This window comes from Dioscorea cayenensis, chromosome 4 (genome assembly GCF_009730915.1).
Source record: "Dioscorea cayenensis subsp. rotundata cultivar TDr96_F1 chromosome 4, TDr96_F1_v2_PseudoChromosome.rev07_lg8_w22 25.fasta, whole genome shotgun sequence".
NCBI classification, from domain to species: domain Eukaryota; kingdom Viridiplantae; phylum Streptophyta; class Magnoliopsida; order Dioscoreales; family Dioscoreaceae; genus Dioscorea; species Dioscorea cayenensis.
Genome location: NC_052474.1, coordinates 2,049,285 through 2,070,133, shown reverse-complemented (window position 1 = coordinate 2,070,133; position 20,849 = coordinate 2,049,285). Strand labels below are relative to the sequence as shown.

The window sequence follows — 20,849 nt, the reverse complement described above, 5'->3', positions numbered from 1 at the left end:
TGAGTTTAAATTTCACCGGATACAATGATAGTAATAGATCCTCGGTGTAAATACAAGTTTATAATATGAACCTCTATCATCGAATAAGGGCACATGCAATAAATAATTAAATTTCTGTGTATGTGCATTTCATTGACTGTATATATGCTTGTCGCGTTTATTAAAAAAATAAATGAACTTGCTAGACCAAGGTTGATTAGTAAGCCGGCAAACACCACTGATGAAAACCTATTAAACTATGGATTAATGTCCCATCATGATGTAAATCAACCGAAATCCAGCCTAACTTTAGAAAATACTGATCGATTCTTTTCTTTTTTCCTTTTTATCATCAAACAACACTTTTTAATTATTCCCTTGTTATTATTCTTAATCACAACCAATAAAACTTCTTAAATAAAAAACATTGACTAACAACCAATGCAAAGTCTATTTGTTAAACCAAATATAACTAACATTACACAAACCGTCAATGACCATCATTTTCCATCAATATCAGCAATCAAAATTTAATATATATATTGTTAGTGCAACCGCACTATTTATTGGCATGATTTAACACCTAGCACTAAAGCTGACGTAGCAAACCCAAGCGATAAAAGCATAATTGATGATGTAGGCAAGCATGAGTGACATGGCAAGGAGACTTGAGTGCAAAGGAAACATCTTGAAAGATCTTGGTGGAGCTATTTTTTTAATAAGTCTCTAACACTGGAGTCAAATATCTCAAGATCATAGCGAGGTTTATCTTAAAAGATCTTGGTGGAGTTATTTTTAGCAATGACATTAAACTCGAAGACAAGATCATATCAAGACCATATTTAGGGTGATTTGATTGAAGACTAAATACTGTGAGAGCTTAATTAAAGAAAGATCTATTCATGATGTGAATGAAGGAGATATGATTCTGAAGAATCCTCGATGATTGAATCGATTGATTGAAGATCTATCGAAGACAAGATTTGAGGACCAAACTTGGGTGAATTGAAGATCAAGTTTTGGAGAATCTTTGAAGACCAAACTTGGAAGATTGAAGACTAAGTTTGGCAAGTTTCGTGAAGACGCACAAGGACGTGCGCCCTCTGCGAGGGGACTCGCGTGATGAGAAACCGAGGAGGTAGGCTAGTTGCCTGCAGATCGGGATCGGAGATTTGGTCTGCATCGACTCGGACTAAGTATGACCGGGAGGTTGATGGATCTTGAGGTCGTCCGCAACGTAACCAGAACTCAATTAAGTCAGCAGTCAGGGCCATGTTGCAATTCATGTTACAACAGGAGTTGCAACAGCTAATTTCAGCAGGTTTTTAAATTAGTAGCCGCGGAGATTCTAAAAGAGGTATGTGCTATATTTGGGACGTTGAGGCGTCTATATAAGCTACCTTGCTCGTAGATTGTAACGTGTGACTCTTGAGTGACTCTTTGAGGAGAGTGTGTGAGCACCAGACAATCTAGAGAGGGTAGTGATCTTTATTGTTGAGAGTGTGAGTGACAAGTGTTTGTACTCATCTATTTTTACCTCTTTTAGTGGATTGTTTATCTCCCGGGCATTGGCCCCCGTGACGTAGGGCGAGTGGACGTCGAACTCAGGTTACCAACGTTGTGTGTCTCCTTGTGTTTATTTGTGTGTTTTTTTTTATTGGTTTGTGTGAGACTTCTATGAGTGCGTAAGTGTTACTTAATACCCACAAACCACACCGGAGGAACTAACATTTATATATATATATATATATAAACATAAAAATAGATCATAACTATTAACTGGGTTTATCATTATTATTATTTTTTATAAACTTAGTTTTTTTTTTTTAAATAATCTCAGACAAATCACAAAAACTTCAATCTTTAACTTGGGAGGGATTGAAATCTATGATGTTTAATATAAGAGGAAATTGAATAGTGATTCTCATGTTGTAAAGGTGATAACTATATATTCTTATTATAACTTAAAATCTAAAAATAAAAATAAATATTAGATACCATGTATAAATATGAATTTAGACCAATAATTTTTGGGTCAATTGGTATCGGGTCCATTGCATAGGGTGTTCATTTCAGAGAGCACCCGAAATCAAATCTCATATCTTGTGCAAGGTAAATGCACGTGAGTCAGTATTGAGCCTTACTCCCATGTGTGCATGTCTCTTGATTTTGGTACTTGTCGTCTTTTTAAAAAAAAAATAATTAAATATGAATTTGGTAGAGATTTAACAGAGTGAGTTTCACATACATAATTGGAGTACTCTCATGAATAGCTGAATTTAAAAAAAAAACTCAAATTAAATATAAGCTAATATATACATAATATATGTATATATTTATATATATGCACCCATGAATATATATATATATATATATTCCTTTTTTATTATTACTTTACAAATGCATCACACTCAAAATGAGATGAATGTACAATTAGAAATTGAACATCTAGCTGTGTAATTTATAATTATTATTTTTTTATGAAAGTAACAAACGCTATTTACATCATAGGCATGCATATCCAAGAGAGATCAGAATGTTTGGATTTCCTGAAGTTTAGCCATCTGATAAAATAAGTCTTGGTCTTTATGGTCAGTTATGTTTTTGAATATTAGTTACTATAGTATGTAGCTAGTTTTTCTCTTGTCAGATATGCTGTAAAGATTATTTAGGAAGTCTTTCTTATTCAATAAGAAGTAAGTGAATCATTCACACATTTGTTGAGTTATCTTCTTGTTCAAGCTTTGATTGAGTGAGTGCATCTTGTTCAAGCTTTGTTTCTTAACACATATAGGACTAGAAATTAATCATCTAACTTGTACATCCTCAATCAGATACGAAGGATTTGGACTGTTAGCCCGCCTTACACAACCAGTGACAAGTTATCATTATTGTTTTCAATAAATCTTGAAATCAAGACTTTTTAATTGCCTCATTCTCAGTTTTTACAATAGAATCAAATACCACTAGATTATGAGTCTTTTGGTACATCATTGTTTTTTCAAAAATATAACAACAATTAAAATTTGTTATACACAAATACATGCACACAGAGAAAAACAAAGCATCGTTGAATATTAAATTGGAAGAAGTGATCATAAAGAAAGCCGGCAAAAACCACAGATGAAAACCTATTAGTATATAGATTAGTGTCCCACCATGAATAAATAAACAAAAATCCAGCCCAACTTTAGAAAATACTGACCCAATCTTTTCCATTTTTTATTATCACCAATACAATACTTATAAATATTATTATCATCATTATTATTATTTACAAAATAAACAGAATACACCAAAGATCGGAAATTAATATATAAACACATTTATATCTCCGCTCTAGAATTGAGGTTCAAATTTATATTTTCCGATAAGATATTAAAACCTAAGCAAAAGATTTAATGCTAACAGATATATATAAAAAAAAAATCTATAGCCTTTATTATTATTTTTTCTTACTTATAATCAATCCAACTTCTTAAATAAAAATAATTGACAAACAACCAATGCAAAGTCCATTTAATAAACCAAATAAAACCAGCAATACACAAACTGTCAATAATCAACAACAGTTTCAATCCATTCTCCATCATTTTCCATCAAAATCAACAATCAAAATTTCACACACACACACACAAAAATCTAAAAACAAACATAGAAACAGTCTATTAGATTCCAAATCTAGAGTTGGTCTTTGGATCCTCATCCTTGTCTGTCTGATAATCTCAAGGGGTGATCCATCAGTTTGTGAACTGTTTACCAGCTAAGGTGGCCCCCAAATGGCTTCTTGCTAAGCCTTTTTGCCTTGCTTTTCTAGTTTATGTGTTCCTATGACCTTTGCAAACCACATCCCTATCCTTCTCCTTGATTTTCTGCTGTGTTAGCAATGGCAGTGGTGGTGGTGGTGGAGGCTGTGGAGGAGATCATGAGGGTTTACAGGTCCTTACCAAGAAGACCAAGCTTGGAGGATGTGGAAGCTGCCATGGCTGTCATCAAGGCCTCAACAGCAGAGGAAGAGACTAGACTTCAAGAGATCAACAAGATGGAGAAGCCTCAAGGTTTACCTGATGAGCTCTTTCATGTTCTACAGGAAGTCAAGAGGAACATGGTCTTGTTACTTGGGCATGAGCAGAGGAAAGAAGCCAACTTTGTTCTGGATTTGGACAAGAGGTTTGCTGTTTTTGATGACCTGATTCAGAGGACTTCTGTGCTTGTTTCAGGAGGTGATGATGAGGGTTTTGGGATGAAGGAGATGGTTGAGAAGAGATTGGATTTGGATGCTCCTATACCACTGGTTGTTCATCCTGTCCCTTCTCCATTCAAGTTTGAAACTCCTTCTTCAGGTCAGAATCAAGATTGTTTTTGTTGATGATACTTGTTCTTTTATGATTTCAGTATTATGAAAAATTCTTCAATATAAATTGATTTGAAGCATTTGACCAAAGTTAATTTCATGCATCAGAATCATCACTTTGAGAATATATTGATGCAAAAGTTTATTCATGAAATTCAATAGGTGGTGAGGATTCAGAGAAATTGAGTCTTATCAAACTTGCAAGCTTGATTGAGGCTTCAGCAAAGGATGGAGCTGTTGTTCTTGATCTCCAAGGGAAGCTGATGGACCAAATTGAATGGCTTCCTCTGTCTCTTGGTAAGCTTGAAGATGTTACTGAGCTTAATTTATCGGAAAACCGAATCATGGCTTTGCCATCAACCATTGTTAGCCTCAAATGCTTAAGAAAGCTTGATATCCACTCGAACCAGCTGATAAACCTACCGGACTCTTTCGGAGAGTTATCAACTCTCATCGATCTTGACCTGCATGCAAACCAATTAAAATCCCTTCCCGCTAGTATCGGCAATCTGACAAGCCTCACCAATCTGGATTTGAGCTCTAATAAGTTATCTTCGCTTCCTGAAACATTAGGCAATCTGAAAAGCTTAAGAAAACTGAATGTCGAAACTAATGAGCTAGAAGAACTTCCTTACAATATTGGATTTTGTACTAATCTAGTTGAGCTAAGATTGGATTTCAATCAGCTAAAAGCACTGCCGGAAGCCATTGGCAAGCTCGAATGCTTGGAAGTTCTTACCTTGCACTACAACAGGATTAAAAGTTTGCCTACTACAATGGCTTCACTGACCAAGTTGAGGGAACTAGATGTCAGCTTCAATGAGCTTGAATCGATCCCTGAGAATCTTTGCTTTGTGACTAGTCTTGTTAGATTAGATGTCGGCAGAAATTTTGCGGATTTGAGGTCGTTACCAAGGTCAATTGGAAACCTTGAGATGCTTGAAGAATTGGATATAAGCAGCAATCAGATAAGAACATTGCCCGAATCCTTCAGATATTTATCGAAACTCAGAGTGCTTCATGCTGATGAGACACCATTAGAAGTGCCTCCAAGAGAAGTTGTTAAATTGGGAGCTCAGGTATGATATTGTTGTTCGTATTTCTAATTAATGTTATATTGTTTTTCATTATTTGTCACCGATAAAAAGTATCAATTGCATCAACAGGCTGTTGTGCAATACATGGCTGATCTAATGACAATAAAAGACAGTAATCCTCAACAGAATGATAGGAAAGGATTCTGGCATTGGGTTTGCTCACTCTGTGGAGAAGATGAGATTGAAGCTTGATGACTTGTGATACGAAATCGAAGTTGTAGATAATATGTTTGTCATTGTTCTTTGAACTTTGTATCAGAAATTATTTGTTTGGATCATTGTGTGTGTGTGTGTGTAAATTATCTTTGAAGGAACTTTGATATGTTGCTTATAAAAATATTTTTACCATCTTTTTCTCATCATGTTGTAATGTTTACTTCTCACAAACTGTAATAAGTTTCTAATTTATATGTATGAAAATGGGTATATAACAACAAGAGATGGTATGAAATCACTGGACCTTTTGTTTATTGTTTGTGTCATAGTAATAGCTAGACATGCCATATTTTGAGATCATGTTTACAAGGAAACAGACTTTTTACAAACCATTGTGCACTAAAAGGTCTCTGTGAATTTTGTAAACTTCACTTATCAAAGAATGAAGGAAATAAATTGTAATTACTTTCCATTTTGTTTACATAAGCACAGGTGATGTAGTTTATTATTAAAAACAAGGCATAAATAAAAATTATACCTGCCACTCTACCTTGTATTTTTTTGATAAAGGCCACTCTATCTAGTTAGATGGCGTTCGTTATATAATAAAATATATACTTCTTTTTAATAAATATGGACAAGTTGCCTTCCCTTAACTATTAAATTGAGAAGGAAATTCTCAACTTTGGGTTAGGGAGATAAATCAAAGAACGTTCTCCATCATGGAGATGCTAAATATATAATTTTTTTTAAATATTTAAAAATATATATTTATTGATTTTTATGGATATGAGATAGAAATATATAATTACGGTTCTAAGTAGTTCAATTCAATTATTACCAAGTAGTTCAATTTAATTATCCTTCCAAAACTCAACTTGTTCCTTGAAAAAAAAAAAGGTGTACTCCTTTAGGCAGGGTATCTAAAGCTCGCTGGAGGGCGTCGGAGGCTGGATCCATTCATCCATTGGGGGAGGGTGTAACCACTCTTTTCTAATATGACAATTGCCTCATAGAATGTGTACCAAGTTACTCCCTGACTAATTTCCTCATGGGATCGACAAAAGACATAATCATACCGTTTATAGTAATGAACCTAGACTCAATCCCCTTGTTAGAAAAGATAATTTATCGGATCAAATCCACATCATTTTAGAGTCCTCACAACAGAATTTGAAAATTGGCACCATCTAAGAGATTCTTAATTAGATCATTTTATAAGTTCTTAAATAATGCAAGGGCAACAGTGTAGGGTGACCTCTAGTCATTTTAAAGAGCTCGTCTTTAGAAGGTTAATGTCTTCAAATGGTTAGCACGTGACAAAAAAATTCTTATCTTAGATAACCTTTTTACTAGGGATTGCAATAAACTACCAACTGCCAATTGTACCTTTTGTGATACACTGTAATTGAAACCGTAAATCATCATTTTATCCATTGAGCTATCATAGTGTCCATTTGAAATCAATTTGCATTGATTCTAGGATTAGACTGAACCCCTGATTCATTACCAGATATCTGGGATTGCTAGGACAAGGGTCTTAGTCCTCTACACAAGGCATCCTGGTCCTTGTTTATAAAAGCAATTGTTTGGCAAATTTAGCTTAATAGAAATGAGTGCATTTTCAATTTCAAAACACTTTCATTATATTTATTAATTCTAAAAATCAGACACATGTTCATATTATGAGTATTTGCAACTCATGATATTAAGAGACAAAAGATGAAAGAGTCGTCTATTACGGTAAGATAGAGTATTCAGTTTTCAAAACCTCCTTCTTGGCATGGGCGTGGTTTTGGTAATAATTTTGATGTTATTACTGGCCAGAGTATAGTAGTTATAAGTGTTGCACCCTATGAGAGTATGAGGAGTCAACCTTGTGTTTAAGGCCTTATTGTTATTATTATTATTATTTTTGGGTTGCATCCACTATCAATGGACTCATATTATGTGCTCTATATCTTGTATGGGGAAAAGAGGATGGCAGAACCCATTGTAGACCCGTAAAACATACACATGCTCTCTGCCAAGTGTGGATGGGCACATGCTGACTTTTAACCACTCTGCATATACAATCACTATTCACTAACTCCCAGAACGCGCTTCTCAAATGGTAATCAAACTCTCACTCATTTAATAAAAGTTCTATCAAAATGCAGACACTGTAATCTCAAGAGTAGTTGGCAATCTGCATCTCAGATTTTTGAACTCGTTGAACTGTACTACTGGTTTAGTTTTCTAATAGATTTACCTACATTGTAAAAAACAAATAAATAAAATAAAATGAATGCCACGAATGCAGTACAAATGAGTGGGTCCCATGAGCACAAGTGGCTGGATGTCGTCCAGCTGCTCATCTAAGACCTCTATAAATTAACCCGCAAACTGAGAAAACCCTTCAAAACCCGTCGACTCGTTTGCTGGGTTTGATCGCTGGTTCCCGTCAATCTCATCGTCATCAGGTATTCTTCGATCTCGCTTGTAAGATTCTCTCTCTCTCTCTCTTTCTCTCTCTCTCTCTTTCTCTCTCTCTGCAAGATCGCTTGTTCTCATAGATTCAATTTCCTTTTCTATTTATTTATTTATTTTTCTATGGTGATTGTTGAGTTCATGGATCTTTGGTTTTTCTAAAATTTTTGTGTGGCAATTGGAGTTTCTTGGAGTTGTTAAGAATGCTATATTTTCTTGAAATTTTTTTGGATGAAAAGAGTTCTAGAGGATCTCAGTTGATTTTTGGCCGCATAAATCTTTAGTTTGTAGAAAAAAAAATTTTTTTTTTTCTTGAGAAAAGATAAATAAGATTTTGTTTCTTAGTGTTTTAAATGAAGTGGTTTGAGATTAAATCGAAGCTCTCTGTTGTGGTTTCAGGAAACTAGATTTTCTTGGTAGTTTTGTGAAGAGTTTTCTGGGGGTTTAATATAGGATTTCAATTGATTCTTGACCACGAGAAATTTGTTTTTTTTTCTTAAAAGCTTTTATTCTTAATAAATTTTCAAACAAAAACGGAGTTTCTTGGAATTTTAGATGACTAGGTTTGAGATAAACTTTTCTTTTCTTGAGAGTTTTATGAGGAGTTTCTGAGGTTTAAATAGAGGATCTCTGGCGATTAAAGAATTTCAAGAATTGATACTTTGCTGTCATCATGTTAAAGTTGCTTTTGGCTAAAATCTGAATACAATTAAAACATTAATTATAAGTTGAAGACAATTGGAATGATAGTAAAGTTTTGCTTTGTTGGAACTTGGAACAACAATGTTGTGTCGTGTGTTCTCCTGAAATCTTATCTACTTGTTTTAATGTTATGATGCCGTATTATTCCCCATGATTTTCTTATCAAAATTCTCTCTCCAGTCCGGACTCTTCTCTACTATGTACACATTATTGTTATTGACGTTCCTTATTGAACTGACTATATGCTGAATTTTCAGAAGAGGATCAAATTGTTATAATGGATGGCTTGGTTAATGCTAGCGCAATTCCATGTGAGAACATGATTGTGTATATATGGGACATGGATGAGACACTTATACTTCTAAAGTCCTTGTTGGATGGGAGTTATGCTGAGTCATTTAATGGTGTAAAGGAATCAAGGAAGGGAACAGATATTGGGAAGCATTGGGAAAATCACATTCTGCAAGTTTGTGATGATTATTTCTTTTATGAGCAGGTAAGACTGTGGTGTTAAGATATTTGTGCTTGCATTATTTCTGCAAGTTAATGATTTTTGAGCATTTCACTTGGTTGGTTAACCTAATGAACCTGTCTGTATATTTTAGAACTTAGTATACTAAAATGGTGTCATATGCTAAGTTATATCAAGATGAGGGCTCTCTTGTGATAAGTTTACTATCTAATCATTTCTTGAAACATTTATTTGGAAAATCAGAAGAATTATGATGTAAATACTATATAATCTGCTGGAAATGACATTGAGGAAGATATTTGGCCTTATGATTTTTGGTCATATTAATTTTCTATAAATCAAATTAATCATGACTTCTAGATTTTTTTTTTTAAATTTTTTAGAACAGCTATCAATCTTGGACAGAAAGTGATAACATTAATATATGATATTAATTCTACTGAGCTCCTTAAAAATACTTAAGTCTTGGTCCTTATACAAGGATTGTGTTTGTGTAAACTGTAAGAGCTTATCTAAGATGACGTTTTTTGAGTCTGTCTTGGCTCTTTCATTTTGTGGTTTCAGAGCTACATATTGGTTGGTTGATGTCGATCTAACCTTTTTTTTTCATTGCTAAGTACTCCACTTGCATTTTGATGTCTGACAGATGGAGAATTACAATCAGCCTTGCCTTGATGCTCTGAGCTTATATGATGATGGACGGGACCTTTCAGATTATAATTTCAACAGTGATGGCTTTAAACATATGCATGATGATGCTGACAGAAGGAAACTTGCATATCGGCAGCGTGTTATAGCTCAAAAGTATGCGCAGGTGGTCATAGCAGATAACTTCACCCCCATGGGGGTTTTGGTTTTGTAAGTCATGCTTCTTTTCTAGAGTGGTCTGGTAACATTTGTCCCAATAGGTATTAGTTATGGTGATTTCTATCAGCATTGTAGTTCATGCCCTATGTCATAACTTGAATTGTCATTTGTGCATGTGTGTCTATATATATATATATATATATATATTATTGATGATTTAAGAACTAAGTATTTCATCCTTCTCATTTGGGACTCTGTCTTATTATTGTGTCTGTGTCCTTGATTCTGAATTATTAATCTTCTCTCTCTCTCTCTTCTCTAATAGTGCTATGCATTGGTCTGCTTTAGTTTTTGTGCATGGCAAACCTGTGGACCACAGATCATTATTCTTTCTGATCAGAAGCTTGTCTAGTTCAGAGTTCCCAATCCTTGATTGAGGAGTCATGTGGGCCTAGTTGTTAGTTTTCCGGTTTGCCGGCACTTATATTAACTTTTTGATTTTAATAATTTTCTTAATGAATACTCTGGTTACATTTTAGTTTTTTGCTTAATTACATATGTACCTTGTTCAAAACCATTCCTTCTGACTTATATTTTGTCTTTGTCATCAAATTATTAATCTTCTTTTTTTCTTCTTCAGTAACAATATCATGCTTTGGCCTTCTATAGTTTTTATATATGCCAATCATGTAGACCATACTTCATTATTCTTTCTGATTATAAATTTGTCTCAAGTTCAGCTCCCAGCTCCCAATCCTCGACTGAGTTGTATGAAGTATGAACTAAGTTGTGTATTTGCTTATTGTACTGGCACTGAAGTAATATATAGAGTTCAAGAATTTTTATAATTTTCTTAATGAAAGTTCAGGGGAATTTTCACTTATTGAGTTATTTCCTTAATGGATATATTCCTTCCGGAAAAATTTCTGATAAATTTTCAAGTCTTTATTTGCTTAATGATTTAAAATCTTTAGAGTAGGTGTTTTACACACACATCTACAACCAGTATTTGGCCCTTGAATACCTGATTTCCTTTATGTTCTGTGGTTATTAAATATTTGCTTTGTTGTAATTTCCAAACTATTAACCTACATCTGAAATAATTACATGTGATGGTTCATATAGGGTTTGCGTCATGTGCTTGGTCAGCAACTGATTGAGCTCTGGGATGATCTTTACCAAATGACAGATAATTATACTGATGGTTGGTTTTCCTCAGGTATATTTTTTTTTTCTTACAAAAACTCCATCAATTTTTATTTGAATGTTAACTGAGATACAATTAACTCCGGACTAGATCTTATGTGATATATGTATCACTAAGACAAATCTAATTTGGTATGTTCTTAATATTGAAATGTTTTGCCTCATCAGTTGTTTGTCTATGCAATCGACCTTATGTGAAAAGGAACAAAGATAAAAAGGTGGTTACTTCCTCAGACTGGATAATTTGGATATCGAGTCTTGGAGTCCTTGGACTCTAGTCTTGTTCTCTTGGCATAAAACTGTATTTAGGAATGTTCAGAGGGTTGCAATTTCCCCTTTTTCTCAGGTAGAATCCCACTCTTCTGGAGGGATCATAACGAGAGCGAGTTGCTTTGCATGCATTTAGACAATTTGTGTAGCTATTTTATCAGTCTTATCATTCTGATTTTCAGGGTGGTTATTCTTTCCTCGAGTTAATAAACTTGAGCCTACTGCTTCTCTTTGCTCTTTTGTTGATTAATCTTGTGTTGGTTATTCTTGGTCTTGCAGGTCATGCTTTTCTACAACAAATTTTGGGAAGAAATACATTATCAACATCTAATTACACAAGATGCCAACACATTAATGTCTTAGTTACGTCTGGCTCTTTGATACCCAGTCTTGTGAAATGTTTGCTCTTTAAGTTGGATGATGTTTTCTCATATGATAATGGTCAGTTTTTATATATAGGATATTCTTTATTGTTCTTCTTATACTTTCTATTTATATGTGATGTTATTTTCACACACACACACACACATATATATTCTACTTGCTATTGGTTTATTCTACTTCCTGTTTCTACTAAATGTTAGTTTTTAGTTAAATCATAAATCATCAATGTCTTAATTATTTTTGTTTTCTGCACACCTTGCCTTATGAAATATTTTCTTCTTAGGACGGTTCTCACATGTTAATGACCTGCCTTACTGTGTGGGTTTTTATCCATTGGCTTATTTTATTTTCTATCTCTTTTATGTTTTCTCTAGTTACATTATAGCTAGAACCCGTTCCTTTCGCACTTTCTTAATAAGTAATCTGAAAGTGTAAGCTTTTTATTAAAGTAAGGAAGAGTTGCAGTTAACTTCAGAAAAAAGCATTTTGTCTGATATCACCAGGCTCCAATTTGAGGGTCTAGCTCTTCAAATGCCATACTTGATGGAACAAGATAAAACTTCAGTTCGTGAATATATGATTTATCTATTATTATTGTTTTACTATGATCAATCTGATTTAGTGAGTCTATCTGCTCATTAATTATGTTGCTCCAGTGTACAGCTCATGGGATGTGGGAAAACTACAGTGTTTCTCATGGATTAAAGAGCGATTCAGTGGTCAAGCTGTACAGTTTTGTGTGATTGGAGATGGGATGGAGGAATGCATGGCTGCACAAAGAATGAACTGGCCCTTTATTCAAATTGATTTTCGACCTGGTGGCGTTCACAGATTTCCCGGATTGACACTGAGAATGGTTGAACACTATATTGATGTCATATATGGACCTTCAACTTCTGACAACGGTGATGAATAGTAAGTAGCCAGGAGTGTCAATTATTATTTATTTATGGGAGAATTTGTACTGTTCTGACAATAAATTGCCATATATATGAGATTTTGTTTGCAAGATTACTCGCTTTTGCTACCCTGTTTTCATAATTAACTTTTGTTTATGTGACCTGTTATGTAGCATATCACTTATTGTGCTGTTTCCGTATCATCTTAAAATCTCCCAAAGTTATGTATATTATTTAAAGATAGAAGCTAAAGTTGAAGATCGACAAGTAAAAGGAGCTTCTTGTTCATTGGCTGGATATATTAAGTTATGTTTCAGTAAAATTACCTTTGCTATGTTCTTTCTTGGGTGTTGATTTACTTTTTGAATTTTCCCTCCTTGTCTTGCATTATTAAATAAACCAAAAGCCAAATTATTTTTCAGAATGAAGTGGCCTGACTTAAGTGTGGTTTGGTTGCAGGAGAAAATTCATGTTCATGGCTTCCACACGCAACATTCTTCTCAGAAGATCTAATTGGTCAGAACCATTGCAAACTCTTTTTAGAGGGCCAGGGGAATGTATAGAGCCCTTATTTTGTAATAAAAATAATAAGATGTTCAGACTTGTCTGGTGTCTCATGACAAAGATATAATATCCTTTAGTTGTCTTGTGATTAACCTGCACAAATCTTGTCGAATTGAAACTTCTGCCAGATTAAAGTAGAAGTTATGATTTTTCTGTTTTATTTGGCCCTATGGATATCATGTCTGATCTGCTGATGGGAATTAGAGATGCGACTGAATATTTAGCTTAAACACAGCATAAGCTTTCCTGTTTGCAGTAGAATATTAATTAATTTATCCTATAAATGTATTCCTTCTGGTTAATTTTTTTGGCTAATTCATAGTTCTGATGACGCGATTGATTCTCCTCGAGTATTTGTGCCATTTAATATAAACTAAAGTTGCATGTCTTGTTGCCTTGATGGTTCTTGAGAAAGTCAATGATGTGATGAGGATATAAATTTTATTTGTGTTTCCATTTCTGATGTGGAGCTTGATTCATAATGTGGACTAATCTTAGGCTCCATCCTCCATGTGTAAGACCTCAACCTTCCAGCTTTCTGCTTTACCCAATAATTGTTCTATCTACTCTGCTCCATTTGTATATCATATTTGTTGTTGAGTTGAAAAGTTCATCAGATAGATACTTTGAGCTAAAATTCTTTATGCACTCCATTTAGATTCGACTGAATTTGCTTGCACAAATATGACGTCCATGAACAATACCTAAATCTTAAGGGATAACACCCTGGAGAGACATGTTTGTCTGACGTGATTTAGTTGCTGTAAAGTCATAGCTAAGGGAGGACCACCGACACGAATGTATGGTGCTACTGAAAGAGAAAATAAAATTGCTGGAAATTTGATACCAGAAGACGGAATATCAACATTTGAATGCGGAGAATGGCACTAACTAATGCAAACTGCAAAGTGGTAGAAAAGATGGTCCCTCATTGTATTATGCTACTGGACCTTTGTTGATAGTTACCTTAGGCTCCACCCCTTCATTCTTCGCTATCTGCTGTCCCTTTTCCTTCAATCCATGATTTGTAGGCAGTATTAAATTCTCTTTTTTTTTAACTTATGCCTTGTTACCTTCAACAATTTGGTTAACTAGTTTTATAGTGGGATCTTATATTGATTACAGTTGTAGGAGTATTCAGGATGGAAATGCATATAAGTGCCATTTGTTTGAAGTACAACAAAAAGGCCCAGAACTATCACTGAAGCTGATGGGTCCTAGTGGCATGCATCTTTTATGTAGCAAAGTCTTTATCAGTATTAGATAAATATCATGACTTGTATGGTTGAGATTTGATTCATTCAATTGTAATTTTCGCCTCCTGACTTGCAGAATTAGTATCTTTGATTTGCAGGCTGAACTGGGATTGGTGATCTTATGATACCCTTATCCACTCCCATTGACATGAACTATGTTGCCAAAGTGTTTGGTTTCATGGGTCCAGGTTAAGCTGGGGACCTGCTCTTGTACTAGAGTTATTAATGTGATTTGGATAAGGTAATGTGTGGTGTGTGGCCTAATCACTGCCATTGTCTGCTAAGATATGAGATCTGTCATTTATAGTATGTGTTTTGTCTAATACTTTATGCTCTGAATTTTTCCAGTCATGAATCATGATCATCATCAACCTGTCTATTTTTGCACAACTGGGTGCTGCAACTTGTTCAAGTTCTTAGTCTCAGTTTTTCATTATTTTTTCAGACAATATCTTTTCCCAATCAGGTCATCTCTATCAGTGATCATGCAATTATGTATGTATCTTCAGGAAAAACAATGCTTTGCAAGAGAGGTATCTTGGTGTTGCAGCCACTTTTGATTTGAAATAATGCGAGTGTTTTCAAAGCAATTATAATTTATAAATAAAACCATCATTAGTTGCAGTAATAATAGACGATCAGTCGCTTTTTATGAATATAAACAGATCTTTGGAGCCGGATGTATAATATATATGCGATGTATGAGAATAGTATAAAAAATCGGGTGAACGATGTATGACGATATGTGAGCGATCATTGGTGGAGAGATTTGAAACCCAGTGAGCCTCCCTCTTACAGCTCTTTGCACTGCTAAAGGTGAGCTCCCCTTTTTCTCTACTTTAATCAGATCCACTCAACATCATCATCATCATCAATATCAATGGGGGCTAGATAATTATGGCTGATTAAACCAAACAGCTTCCATGTGGTTCAATGCTCATGTAGCTCAATAAGGACATAAGCTCCCATGTGATCCAAATCTCTCACTTTTTTTATTTAATTCGCATCTAAATGTCATTATCATTTTTTTTGTCACATGGTTAATTTTTTTTTTTTAAAAAAAAACCATATTGATTAAAAATAAAATAAAGTACAAACAATAACATGCGCAAAGACATAAAACCAAAAGACATAGTCAACGATTTGGATAGCCCGATGATATGACATCGAAAGTATAAGGGAGATCGGGTGTTCAATCTATCAAGATCGTTTTCTCCGTCTTTCATACAAATGCTACTGATTCACCGATATTACTCTATCGCTTTAATACTATCTAGTAGCATCTGTTTTAATCTTGATTACATGCATAAAAAGGGGCATTGTCGATCTATTATTCGACACAAAATAAAGACAATAAAAAAAGCAAAACAAGAAAACAAACAGTTATACAGCCCCGAGCACATGGTTAAATTTAAACTTCAGTAAATCAGGCCTTGGTTATTATTGTTTCGTAACTTAGTTGCATATAATAATAAATTGAAGATTTATGAGAGACAATAAACTTGTAGTAAATTCATGCAGTGAGGAACACTGTGGCTCCAGACTCCAAAAGCGCAGTAAGTTGTCTTGTTTGTAGGACCTATATCCCATCTGTCAAGACACACGTGGCGAATTCTTGGCCACCTACCATCTAGGGGTGTGGAGGTCACGTGCTGTAGCTGTGTTTCCATATAGGAAAAGAAAGAAAGTAGCTTCCTACCAGACCTCCTTCAAAAACAATACCAGAGAGTGTGATGGCAGTGACTGGGATGATGCGAATCTAGTGCTATAAATATTCACTTATCTTTACTCTCCCTTATCCATTTGCTTTTCTGAGGTACTACCACCATTTTCAAGATTGATTGTTTTCTGTTTTTTTTTTTTAATGTGATTTTCCAATGAATGCAGTCTGTCAGTTTCATATCCTAGTTATATATATCTAGTCTTCTAATTTGTTTTTTTTAAATGTTTTTTAATTAATAATGTATAGTTCAGGATGGAAGATCCTGCATTTCTTTTCCTCACTTGAGGTTTGCCAAAGCTGTGAACTTTTTTGGGACTTGGATTATAATTAAAAGTTCATACAACAATGCCTGTACCTCTTGCTCCATACCCAACACCTCCAGTGCCATTTACACCACCAAATGGTAAATTCCTTCAATTTTTTATTTATTTATTTTTTTGTTGTTATTTATATGCAGTGTTTTTCCTTCTTGGTACTGTTTGATTCCACAATTTTTTTTTTAAGTTTATAATTGTTAAGAGTCCTTGTTGGTTTTATTATTATTGGCTTGTTGTTTAGGGACAACACAGAGCCAACTTGTTTGCTCAGGGTGCCGTAATCTGCTTCTATATCCAGTTGGTGCTACTTCTGTTTGCTGCGCTGTTTGCAGTGTGGTCACCAATGTACCTCCTCCTGGTATGTTCTTTCATGCCATTTCCTCTACTCAAATCTTTTAGAATTATAACATTTAAGCATGCCAGTACTCATGTATTTTGTTCTTTGTAATGTGAAAGATGTGAATAAGCTCCTTTGGTTATTAAACTTATTTTATTACATTGAGAAGCATCTAGTTATTACATCAAAGACAGTTCAGTGAAGACTATTTTTTATATTGATTTGAAGTTAGTTTGAAAGGTTGTTGATAAAAAGAAAAAAAAAAAAGAAGCAATGATGGTACTATGATCGGCATGAAACCAGATTTTGTTGTCTATTTGTGGTTTATCACCGCTAGATATTCTGGTTAACCTGTGTTCTTTACAAAACACAAAATACAAGATGTTTCATGATCTGAATTTGTGAAGCAGGAACTGAGATGGCTCAGTTAGTTTGTGGTGGCTGTCACACTCTGTTGATGTACATCCGAGGAGCGACTAGTGTCCAATGTTCTTGTTGTCACACAGTTAACCTGGCTTTGGAAGGTGAGGATATTATATCTGCTGATTTCTTTATCGGCAGATCAATATTAGATCATAATAGTTTCCAATGTCTAGAACTTTATATTTATTGTATCCAGAACCAACATAGACAATAGGTATATCAATGCACATATGTGAAACTTCGAGTGTAAATCACACTTTCTTGTTCCTTGCTGAATGAAGATTACTACAAATGAATTCCTCTGTTTGAACTTACAATTACACTTATTTCCTGAGAAGACTGACTGAAAATTGAATAAAATTCTGTAATTATCATCAGGGCATAATATATATCTAATTCCTTTTCACTTTTTCTGTGACTCTGTAATTGTTGCTCCATTGCACATTTATAACAGTGAGAACTGCACAAATTGCAGCAAATCAGGTGGCGCATGTGAATTGTGGGAATTGCAGGATGCTGCTTATGTACCAATATGGAGCAAGATCTGTGAAATGTGCAGTATGCAACTTCGTTACTTCGGTTGGGGTTAGTTTCCATATACATTTTTCACAACCACACATTTAGAAAATCATGAGACATGCTTATTATTCATTGTTGAATTGAGCAGTGGCACCATTCCTGTTACATTGAAGCTCCCAGTTGTCGCATACTGCTTTTATTAAACAACAATAAATCTTACTCAATTTTTTATCAACCTGGGGACTATTCACCAAAATCTCTAGCAAAATATTTCAATTAGCTAGAACATAGTAGCTCATAAAAATCTGAAGCTTTTGTGTGGCTTAAGTATGATTAAAACGGGGACTGTTTGACATGTTTTATGTAGTAAAATTTGAAATGATTAACTGTAAACATCTGCTCTTTCAGGCATCGCCGAGCAGTGAACAGAAGCTGAGTGGTTGATTGATACATGCCTAAAGATATCCCCCTGAACAGTTGCATCTTCATTATCTGAATTCTCGCCTTTCTATCAGCGAAGGTTAAGCCAATCTGCAGCTGGAGTGAAATGTATAGAGTATTTTTTTTTTCATCTTAATTTTCCTTCGAAAGGCTTCTGTTTTGCTGTTGACGGTTTTTTGCTTCTGAAATAAGCAGTATTGGCAACTATGTAGTTTAAAGTGTGAGCATAGTTTTAAGAAGGAAGAGTGTAAATGTCGAAAAACAACTAATATTTACTGAATGAAATATCAATCTTTGTTCACATGTCTGTTTTATTCAATCTACATTACAGAACAAGAATTTGGATCCTCATCACTGAACCACTGAGGTGCATGAGTGCAATGAATGAAATATGGCACAACAATCTCAGTGATTTTCACTTCCTCTTTCTTTTCAACAATCTCCACCTTTTTTACCTCCTCTTTTGCACCACCTTTGGCCTCTGTTTCCTTCTCTTTGCTCACTTTTTCCTCTGTTTTCTTCTTCTCTTCTTCTTTCTGTTTCTGAGGCACAACCTCCACATGTTTCTTAGTTTTCCTTCTTATGTATTCTATCAACTTCTTCTCTTCCACTGTCCCTGTCACTGTGCATGTCCCTGCTTCTCTGTTCATTTTCACACTATGGACACCTGCAGTAATAAATCAACCACAATTATAACTAATCATTGGATTAAATTTAAAGTAATGAACACTAATTCATTTTAATCACCTTTGAGCTTCAGTAATCTCCACTTGAGATCATGTTCACATTTCTCACAGTGCATGTGAACCTTCATTACTATTGTCCTCACAACTTCCTACAAAGAGTTGAACTTGAGATTAGTAATTATCAAAATTAAGCTCAAATAATTCTGTAAATCAAGGTTAATTAAAATTAATTAACCTCTTTTTTCTCCACAATTTTCTCTGCAGATACTTTATCATCTTTCTCCTTTGGCTTGGGTGATATAATCTCAACCTTTCTCTTACTCTTCTTCTCTATGAGTTCATGGATTTTTTTCACATCAATGATCCCTTTCACATTGACTTTCCCACTCTCTACATCTGTATCAACCTTCTGAACTCCTGTCACACATACGGAAAATTAAACAAATTTTTTTATTTATTATAAATTAAATAAACCATATACATTAAAATAAATTAAATTTACCGGAGATTCTTGTAACATGCTTCTCGATCGAACGAGCGCATTCTTGACAATGCAAGTTGAGTTTATAGATGGCAGTGATGACTTCCTCCTGTTTTTCTTTCTCAACTACGATCACCTCTTTTTTCTCTAATGCTACCATTTTTTTGCTTAAATAAAGATGAAAAAATTAAAAGCAAAAAAGAGGTAATTAATCATGAAGAAGAAAGAGTTTGAGAATGTTTTGAAATTGGAGTGTTTTATAAGAAGTGTAGGAGGATGAGTGGTTGGGATTCGTTGAGGGTGGTTCGCTTGCAAATGTTTGGTTGGTCGGAACTGGAAGTAACATGCCATGCATGCATGGCCTTGTTTTAGACCAAGTCATCATCTGCTGCCATGCAATTACATGTTCACATGTTTGTTGTACTACCCGGCCAGGTGATGACTTGGAATAGGTAAACTTGGTAAGCTATATTTATCCAAAAGAACAATAATTCCAGTGCATAGAATATATATAACATAGCATCCAGTGAGAAAAAAAAAAGGAAACTTATTAGCAAAGGTTCTTAGTTAATACTATGATTACTGTTCTTTTAAATAACTAAATTACTAATTTATTATTATTGTTTATCCCTTGAACCCCACCACTCACTTGCTCACTGTAGCTATACCTGTGATTTTGTTTCTGATAGAGAGATGCATTCTTTCGTCCAAAAATCAATCTGAAAAGTGTTGTGCTATCTCCAAAGCAAGCTCTAGATCACACAGAGAAATTAAAACTAAAAAGTACAAACACAATAATAATAATAATAATGTTGATGATAAGGTGCCGCATAAAGCACTACTAATTAAAAATAGAACGTAAATGAGGAACACATAGCGATTCTCACAGATGTCACATACTGCACGTAGGAGATAACATTACAATACGAAAGTGGCCAGACTACCAACAAGAAGACAACCCAAAAAGATAAAACAGGAAAAACACAACGAAAAAAACAGGCCGACACAATCTTAAAAAAACACAACGACAACAACGATTTTTCTCTTTTCTATTCGATCGTAAGAAGCCATATACATACCAACATTATTGCCAGTGAAAACAGTGTGTGTTGAGTTGATTAAAAACTGGTTGGGTGGCAACAATAAATTTGATTACAAGGTTGGTCTTCTTGGATGCAGTGAGTAAACAAAGCCAGATACAAATATACAAACACAAACAAATAAAGTAGTAGAAGAAAAAAATAACTGGTTAATTTATCTATGTATGTTGTGAGATAATTTAAAAAATAAATAAATAAATCACAAAT

At 34.3% G+C, this 20,849-nt stretch overlaps 4 protein-coding genes across 7 annotated transcripts; 3 read left to right on the top strand and 1 right to left on the bottom strand.

Annotated features, from left to right (window-relative positions):
• Positions 1–3,669: 3,669 nt before the first annotated feature.
• On the top strand, positions 3,670–5,778 carry LOC120259565 (plant intracellular Ras-group-related LRR protein 5-like). The gene is made up of 3 exons (XM_039267198.1): positions 3,670–4,322; positions 4,496–5,412; positions 5,500–5,778. The coding sequence occupies exons 1-3, from the start codon at positions 3,866–3,868 to the stop codon at positions 5,620–5,622; spliced, it is 1,497 nt and encodes a 498-aa protein (XP_039123132.1). The 5' UTR covers positions 3,670–3,865; the 3' UTR covers positions 5,623–5,778.
• Positions 5,779–7,989: 2,211 nt separating this feature from the next.
• On the top strand, positions 7,990–13,520 carry LOC120259311 (eyes absent homolog). Of its 3 annotated transcripts, none has more exons than XM_039266896.1 (7): positions 7,990–8,048; positions 9,015–9,253; positions 9,876–10,043; positions 11,162–11,255; positions 11,792–11,953; positions 12,553–12,811; positions 13,255–13,520. In XM_039266896.1, coding segments are annotated over exons 2-7 (903 nt in total). In that variant the 5' UTR covers positions 7,990–8,048; positions 9,015–9,034; the 3' UTR covers positions 13,256–13,520. The 3 variants fall into 3 exon arrangements, with proteins under 3 accessions (XP_039122830.1, XP_039122828.1, XP_039122829.1); XM_039266894.1 differs by lacking the exon at positions 13,255–13,520 and adding an exon at positions 12,969–13,244; XM_039266895.1 differs by lacking the exon at positions 13,255–13,520 and adding an exon at positions 12,969–13,244 and having other exon boundaries at positions 7,991–8,067.
• A 2,804-nt stretch (positions 13,521–16,324) lies between these two features.
• Positions 16,325–18,676, top strand: LOC120257944 (protein LSD1). 2 transcript variants are annotated; one of them, XM_039265253.1, is made up of 6 exons: positions 16,325–16,431; positions 16,585–16,741; positions 16,897–17,013; positions 17,403–17,516; positions 17,891–18,000; positions 18,343–18,676. In XM_039265253.1, exons 2-6 carry the CDS (start codon positions 16,684–16,686, stop codon positions 18,376–18,378), a joined length of 435 nt encoding a protein of 144 aa, XP_039121187.1. In that variant the 5' UTR covers positions 16,325–16,431; positions 16,585–16,683; the 3' UTR covers positions 18,379–18,676. The 2 variants fall into 2 exon arrangements, with proteins under 2 accessions (XP_039121187.1, XP_039121188.1); XM_039265254.1 differs by having other exon boundaries at positions 16,327–16,431; positions 16,590–16,741.
• LOC120257943 (heavy metal-associated isoprenylated plant protein 4-like) lies at positions 18,628–19,756 on the bottom strand. Its single transcript, XM_039265252.1, has 4 exons — positions 19,564–19,756; positions 19,297–19,478; positions 19,123–19,210; positions 18,628–19,042 (listed from the first exon to the last, which is right to left on the bottom strand). The coding sequence occupies exons 1-4, from the start codon at positions 19,700–19,702 to the stop codon at positions 18,696–18,698; spliced, it is 756 nt and encodes a 251-aa protein (XP_039121186.1). The 5' UTR covers positions 19,703–19,756; the 3' UTR covers positions 18,628–18,695.
• Between the last annotated feature and the right edge of the window lie 1,093 nt (positions 19,757–20,849).